At 44.4% G+C, this 8,160-nt stretch overlaps 1 protein-coding gene across 1 annotated transcript; it reads left to right on the top strand.

Annotated features, from left to right (window-relative positions):
- The first annotated feature begins 891 nt into the window (after positions 1 to 891).
- On the top strand, positions 892 to 7,844 carry LOC136628960 (protein kinase C delta type-like). The gene is made up of 4 exons (XM_066605033.1): positions 892 to 1,037; positions 4,685 to 4,967; positions 5,059 to 5,187; positions 7,545 to 7,844. Exons 1-4 carry the CDS (start codon positions 892 to 894, stop codon positions 7,704 to 7,706), a joined length of 720 nt encoding a protein of 239 aa, XP_066461130.1. The 3' UTR covers positions 7,707 to 7,844.
- Positions 7,845 to 8,160: the final 316 nt, after the last annotated feature.

Here is an 8,160-nt window from a genome sequence, read left to right as displayed (position 1 = left end):
ACTGAAGTGATGTGTTCAGGCTCTTCTGCTTTATTGTTCTGATACAAGAGGTTCTATACTTTGGCTTCTCCAACGGTCCACAATGTAAAGTCCAGAGCGCGTGCGATACTTCTAATATAGTAGAATCCTACAAGAGGCTGATGATGACAAAGCTGCATGATCATTGTCTGAGACCCTGCTAGTAAGATGGAACTACAATGCGTCTTCTCCTCACATGTTTCTTGCTCTGCACACAGCATTAATATTACTACATAACATGTAATTCCCTACTGTTACACAGATCTCCATCCAGATGCATTGTACTGTAGATTGCTATGGAGCTGCGCTGAAGAATCCGCACTGCAAACCTGCACTGTGAATCCAACCTTCAGATCAGTTTCGGATTTTTGCTCTATTTGTCCTCTTTAAAGAGTCTTCATAAATGACTATTTTTCTAGGTGGTGCTGGCAGAAGACAACTCTACTCGGCAGAAGTTTGCTGTGAAAGTCATCGCCAAGAGAAGCCTGCTTACCGAAGGAGAGGACCGCGTGATGGTGGAGCGGCGGGTGCTACAACTAGCATCTGGCAGCCCCTTTCTTCTACATGGACAATTTGCTTTCCAGACAAAGGTACATTTATGACTACTTCCAAATGAACAAATACCAGTATATGTACCTGATGCTGTAGTGATACAAAGTATCTGCGAGCCGTGCCACAGTAAGACATTTCCATACACCGAGATCTTGGGCTGACATAGCAATAGTCACAATGGGCCCCACTTTACACTGAGGGTCCGTTAGATATACAATACCTTTATTATAATGAATGCCCGCTATTCAGTTTGTAGGTGTACAATGCTATGCTTATTAATGTCCTAGTATATCTGTACAGGGATATAGGAGCCGTGAGTCTATGGATGTCGAGGTGAACAACAGTAACAAGCACAACCGAAAATACCAAAAACTGGGTGCTACACATGCAAGAACTCTAATCAAAGTTCTAGAGACACAAATTGAACCACTTAAAAACAAATACAAACATAGAAGCAAACCACAGGGGTATGTGCAAACATCGGGGGCCAATCTGCTGATTTTCACTGCGGACGTCACTCATTGCCTTGAATGAGATCCACAATGAAGACCCATCAGTTTTCTGTGACAGATGACGCATGCTGCATGACTATCCTCCACTGCAGGTTGTTTCCATTGTTAGTGAATGGGGTTTGTTAAAAGCCCTCTCATTTACATTGTACTGCACATTGTTGGGGAATGTCGGTGCACATTCCGTAGCTGAAATTCCACAGCGTCAGAACTCATCATCTGTCACGTTGGTTCAGAGAGCACTGCAGTGATTGGCTGACAGCAGTGCTCGCTGGCTAATCAAAACCATCACTTCCTGAAGGTGGGATTTAGGAACGCTGCAGCCAGGAAGTGATGATCTGTCGGCGGCCAAGGAGTGCAGGAAGCCCGACGGAGCTACGGAACTTCGCAAACCATCAGGAGGAACCTGGACCACGGCTACTAGCTTAGTATTACATCCCCCAAAAAGATGACCCTGTGCCTTTTTTTGGGGCAAAAATTAATATAAGACAAGGTCTTATTTTTGGGGCAACATGGTATTGAATTGTTGCTGTTCCAACTAATCCCCATAGGCTGGGGGTCTGCAGACCCCCCTCTCCACAATACAGGCTGCTCTCATTGTAATTAGTTTGTAACTGTCTCTCACATAGCATGCTAAATGGCAGCTTGTGTCACTTGAAATTAAAGGGGTTGCGCAGTTACTGGACAACTCCCCTTCAATAAGACCCCCTGTATTAAAATAATAAATTGAGATATGCTTACCCCTCTGCAGCCTCCGGGATGAAGCCCTGGAGCCCGCTGCATTCCTGGTGATTGTTGTGACAGATGATGTCACAGGAAATCACATGACAACTGCAGCCAATGAAAGATCAGTACAGTTTGGTTGTCATAAAACAAATTAAATTAATATCCCTCTGGTGCCAAGAATTTAGAAAATTTAATATTGCAGGTTAAAAGTAGTAAAACTATATAAGCGTGCTAATCGCCATTATCGTACCGACCCACAGAATAACGTTGTGTCAAAGTAAGATCTGCAGGATAATGGCATCAGTGTGTTTTATCATTTCACCACACTTACAAATGTAAAACTGTTCCCATACATTATATAGTAGACTAAATGATACCATTAAAAACACAACTCGTCTCGCAACATAAGAAGCCCTCATATGGCGAAAAAAATGTATGTATTGAAAATAGGGATGAAGAAGTGAGAATAAAAACATGAAAAGTGGCCGGTCCTTCAGGGGTTAAAGGGAAAAGGGTTTTGTGTAAAAAAATCTGTGAATGTAGGCAAACGGTTTGTAAATAGTCTATGGATGCCACTGCGACTGAGATGGCGTCTTCTCTATGATGCAAACATGAAAACCTACGTGAAAAATCATTTCTTCTACATTAATCTTATATGTAGATTATTAGTGAATATTCAGTAGATGGAGAACGCCTGCTGTATGAGGTATAAGCTACACCTCTCCTGTGTCTGGGGCCGGGCTGCAGCCTTATTATCACCAGTACTAAGCTTACTGATCCATCATACATGTAACTGTCCCATCCCCCCTGTCGTCATATAGTCTACATCTATGATGGAGAAATAACTGAGAATGGCCTCTGTATAACATAGTAACATAGTATGTGAGGCTGAATGAAGACAAGGTCCATCTAGGTCAGCCTTGTTGATCCAGAGGAAGGCAAAAAACCCCAAGAGGTAGAAGCCAATTAGCCCTTTTGGGGAAAAAATCCCTTCCTGACTCCATAATGGCGGTCAGAATAATCCCTGGATCAACCTCTGATAGTTCCTGTCTGTATAGAATGAAGACGCTGCAATCATTTGGTAACTTGATCCTAGACATTCACATTCTTGTATCGCTCTTCTGTATGGCAGGACCTGGTGCTGCTCGGAATGGAGTACATCAACTGCGGAGACTTCGATGAACTTCTACAGCGGAAGGGGTGTCTCGACAGCCCCTGTGCACGGTAATGTAGTCGTAAGCTAATAAACATCTCCCTGTAGGTTATACATGAAGAGGACAGTACATGAGTGAAGTTACCCTTACACGGGGCAATTATCGCTGGAAGCAGCTAATTCAGGCAATAGCCGTCCCGTGTACTGGGTATTGAGCGAGAAATCGATCAGTGGTCAGAGTCACTTAGCAGAACTAAAAACCCAGCGACTATCGGCCGTGTAAACCGGCAATCGTTCAACAATGCATGACTGCCTGTTTACTGTGAGTGGAGGCGGCGGGTCAGCATGATCTTCAACCACTCAGCCTCCATTCACAGAACGACTATCACTGCTTGTAAAGCACAGGAGCGATAGTTGGCCGGCTCTTCATGGAATTGCTGTTGGGCGCTTATGTAACCTATAGTAGTCCTGTGTAAAGGAACCTTTAGATTGTTAGCCTTACTGCCCACATACAAGCTCCAATGATGGACTCCATTCATAAAGGGACTGTACATAGAATAGAGTGTTATACTCAGAAGCTGCAACTATACTCTCCATTTATAGGATGTTAGCAGGGGCGTAGCTAAAGGCTCATGGGCCCGGGTGCAAAAGTTTATCTTGGGGCCACCCAACTTCACTTAACTGCTTAACGCAGAGGTTTAACTTAAAGCTCCTGGGCCCCAATGTAAAACCTGTAACAAGGCCCACAAATATAATGCTTTATTCATAGTACTGGACTCCCTATAGAGTATATAAGAGAAGCCTTATAGGCCCCTAAGGCTCCTAGGCCGGGTGCAACCGCATTCCCTATAGTTACACCAGTGGATGTTAGTACTGAAACACTTTGTTAAAAGACTTTTATCCAATTCTAGGCTTATTACTCTCTATATGGTCTGAACCTGTAGATCATGGATCTCACATAGTAATAGCAGCATCTCTTATACATAACTCTAAGTCACACAGTGCTTGCATAGGACTGCACCTAAAGCAGGGAAATGGCTGTTCTTGTATATCGGCACTGTTTGGCGGCCATTAATCTGCAAAAAGAAACAAAAATAGCTCCACCACAAGTAACATTATATTGCATTGCTCCAGTGGATGATATATCTTCTCGAGGCTCTATAGGGTGTCGCACAGAGAGCCCACTGATCTATAACACAAACACATATGGCGCTGCCCTGTGCAGGAGTCCTTATCCCCATGTTTGTAGTATGTGGAATAAGATAGGATTAGAGAACATGTAGCATGAAGAATGAGATGTGTGATCCCTGCAGTCTATAGTAATAACCTCACATGGTGGATATTCTGCTCTTCTGTACTATGTGTTTTTCAGAGCTTTCTGTCAGCCTCCAGATACTAATTCTCTTCTCTCCCCTTCGTGCCAGTTTCTACACAGCAGAACTTGTATGCGGTATCCAACACCTGCATGCGAAGGGCATCGTCCACCGGTAAATATATTCTTGTCTTTTTTAGGTGTGATGGACTCAGGCCGGGTCTGTAATCCCAGATTATATTATAGTAGATGGTTTGGAATCTGATATAAAACATACTTAGGTATATTAATTCTGGATGTTTGTGCGCACATTAGGTAACATCTTCATATATTTATACAGTAAATCAACTAATAGGACAGATTCTCTCTTAGCAGTATGAATGGGAATAAACCATTGTTTCCTCTACTTCACAGAGATCTCAAGCCGGATAACATCCTGGTGACTTCAGCGGGCCATCTTAAGATCGCCGACTTCGGGTTGGCCCTCGAGGACATCTATGGAGACCGCACAGCCTCCGGATATGCTGGAACACGGGACTTTATGGCTCCTGAGATGCTGAGCGGGGAGGAGTACAATGCTGCCATCGACTGGTATGCCTTAGGTATCATTCTAAATATCATGGTTACCAGCAGGTCCAAGTATCATCGAGGACGATTTAATGCCTCCAACATCGAGGCGAAGAACATCATCAAGAAGGTGAATATATTCCCTATGTAATACATGTTATACTAGACCAGGACAGTAATAATAGTTCAAAGCACTAGATTACATTTTTTTTCCTTTTTAGCTCCTCCGGGAAGATCCTACGACGCGCTTAGGGGTCCACGGTGACATCAGAGCCCAGAGGTTTTTCCAGCATATCAATTGGGATTTGGTAGAAGCCCTGCAGATGCGCCCACCACACATCCCTGTACCAGTAAGTATAAGCAGAAATTGTATTGGTTCAGCTTGGTATGTTATAACGTCATAGTAGTAGTAATGGGAGATGTCTAAGCCTCACTATGGTGCTAGACGTGGGCTGTAGCCCTAATAACACGTTTATGAGCTTCCTTGGTGTATATACTGTATATGTCTATGCCTCTCTATAGTGCTAGACGTGGGCTGTAGCCCTAATATCACCTTTATGAGCTTCCTTGGTCTAAAAGCGCTGCGGAATAAGTTGGCGCTATACAAATAAAGATTATTATTATTATTATTAAATGCTGTATATGTCTATGCCTCACTATGGTGCTAGACGTGGGCTGTAGCCCTAATATCACCTTTATGAGCTTCCTTAGTGTATATACCGTATTTTTCGCCTTATAAGACGCACCCCCGTTTTAGAGCGGGAAAATAGGGGAAAAAAAATCAGTAATCACCTCCCCCGGCGTTCTGCGGCTCTGCTGCAGGCTGTCGCTCCCTCCTGGTCCCCGGCAGAGCATTGCTTTCTGGACACAGGGCTTGAAATCCCCACCTCCAGAAAGCTAATACTGTGATTGCCTGAAGGCGCACTTGTGTTAGCCAATCACAGCCATTCAATGATGTCATTGAATGGCTGTGATTGGCTGACGGCGTGTGTTAGTGAATCACAGTATTAGCTTTCTGGAGGAGGGGATTTCAAGCCCTCCGTCCAGAAAGCAATGCTCTGCCGGGGACCAGAAGGGAGCGACAGCCTGCAGCAGCGCCGCAGAACGCCGGGGGAGGTGAGTACTGATTTTTTTTTTTTGACAGGAGAGAAATCTTCTAACTGATCGCACATTTGTACACGCGATCGTGAATTTAACGCGCAATCGCGCCAAATAAATCACGTCCACGCGTTAAATCCGCGATCGCGCTAAAAATGGCGATTGGAATGAATTTCCGCCACATTCGCTTTATAAGACGCAGGAACTCCCCCCCCCCCGCTTTGGAGGCGGAAAAAGTGCGTCTTATAAAGCACTATGGTGCTAGACGTGGGCTGTAGCCCTAATATGACCTTTATGAGCTTCCTTGGTCTATATATTGTATATGTCTTGAATGTTTAGGTTGTAATATTGTTTAGGAAGAACACTTGAATTTCTGTGACTATCAGTGATAACTTACAGTAACCTGATTTAGGCCACTTTCATACGTGAGATTTTTCCATCTGACCTACGAACTGATTTTTTTGGTTAGAAAATTGTACACAAATTAAACAGATTGATTGGACCGGGTATATTTACAGGGATCTTTTTTCTACTCGAATGAATAGTTCATGGAAAAAAAAATCTGCAGCACATGATAATGTGTGATGTCCCGCACATTAGACAGCGCATGGATGATGTGTTTGTGTGCCGGCTGATGTGAGTTCCGTCCAAGAATCTGAGACACAAGTTTAAATTTGTCCGTGTGCGAGTAGTCTTAGGCCCAATGCCCACGGGCGTATTTGCACTGCAGGATCCGGAGCAAACACTGCCCATAGGACATGCTAAGCAAAACACTTTTCCATGTGTGCGAGCGAAAATCACCAACGATTTCCTGCTGCAGGGTTAAGAAATTGCAGCATGTGCTATTCTAGTGCAAGCATTATCATTTGCCTGCCCGACGGCTCTGCACTGCACATGTGCGGCGCACCAGCCAGCACATCTGCAGGGCAGAGAGACGATGCCGGACAGGTAAGGTGGGGTTCATTGCTGGGGCACAGGGTCTGATTCCGCTGCAAGATGTAACAGTCGGAATCTGACTCAGCTGTCTGCATTTGGCCTTAGGACTCAGTCAGATGATCATTTTTTTTTTACGCACCTATGTGCGCAAAAAACAGCACTGCATAGATGTGCAAAATGCGCCTGACTGTGGCTCCATGCCCATTGCTTTCAATGACGCTGCCTCATTCAATGAATGACTGCGAGCTGCCTTTGATTGGCTGAGTGCTCAGCCAATCAGACACAGCTCTTTCAGGAGGCGGGAATTTTTAAAATCCCCTGCCAGACGAAAGTGCTTCAGAGCAGTGCTGGCAGTCAGTGAGCAGATGCACTAGAGCTGAACAGCGGCACGCAGCACGGACCATCCCAGGGCACGGATGTCCTATCTTTTGTAGGTGTGAGTATTTTGCACCTATAAAAGACGGACATGTGAACACACTATAGGGAACCAATGGTTCTATCAGACATGCTTTTCTTTGTCGCACATAGGCGCGAGCAAAAAAACGCTCGTCTGACTTTGCCTTTAGGGTGATGAATTTTTATATAGGAATTAGTTTGTTTTTTTGAACTGTAATCCAGTGCTGTCATGAGAAGTTATAATACCAGCTAATCCCGCTGCTTCCTCTTCTTATAGTCTAACAACATCCGGCGCGGCTCCAGACCATTTAATCTCGAGAGGATGGAGGCAGCAGAAGCCCACCACTCGGCCATATCGGCAGACCACCAGGCCTTATTCACAGGGTTTTCATTTGTCAGCACTAACTGGAAAACCCTGGACAGCACACCGGCTCTTTAAGATCATCAGAGCCAGATCTCATAAGCCCCAAGAAGACCATCAAGAGAAGCAGAAGAACACCGATGATGTCATCAGGAGCAGCCCAGCAATTCCATCAGACCAAGCTGGATGATTACTGCCATGTCTACATCTGGCATACAGGTGCGTGGTATACCTTTGTTTTTCTTTTGATATGTATGGCATGAGGATGTGCCTGACCATGTCAGGCGCACCGCATGCGCAGAGTGCGTTGATATTATGGTACTATATATATAGTGTTACACTTTATATATACTCCATAAATGACTAAAAATACAATTACATTTACCAGTGACTACTGGTGAGTGTAATTTTATATTTCCCCCTCCTCTATGACATCTATTAGTATTGTCATCGATGACGGGGAAATAAGGTGAGAGATGGCCGGCTATTAAGGGGTGGAGGAGGCCGGACCTTTTTTTTTTTTCTTTTTATG

The sequence above is a fragment of the Eleutherodactylus coqui genome, chromosome 5 (genome assembly GCF_035609145.1).
Source record: "Eleutherodactylus coqui strain aEleCoq1 chromosome 5, aEleCoq1.hap1, whole genome shotgun sequence".
Lineage (NCBI taxonomy): Eukaryota > Metazoa > Chordata > Amphibia > Anura > Eleutherodactylidae > Eleutherodactylus > Eleutherodactylus coqui.
Note: the sequence above shows the minus strand (reverse complement) of the source record. Positions and strands in the feature narration are given on the sequence as shown.

Excerpts from the sequence above, each read along its gene's own strand:
- LOC136628960 (XM_066605033.1), top strand. The coding sequence starts at position 892 with ATGGATGTCGAGGTGAACAACAGTAACAAGCACAACCGAAAATACCAA. Across the intron at positions 1,038-4,684 it reads CATAGAAGCAAACCACAGGG|AGATCTCAAGCCGGATAACA; the intron begins GTATGTGCAAAC and ends TCTACTTCACAG. Across the intron at positions 4,968-5,058 it reads CGAAGAACATCATCAAGAAG|CTCCTCCGGGAAGATCCTAC; the intron begins GTGAATATATTC and ends TTTCCTTTTTAG.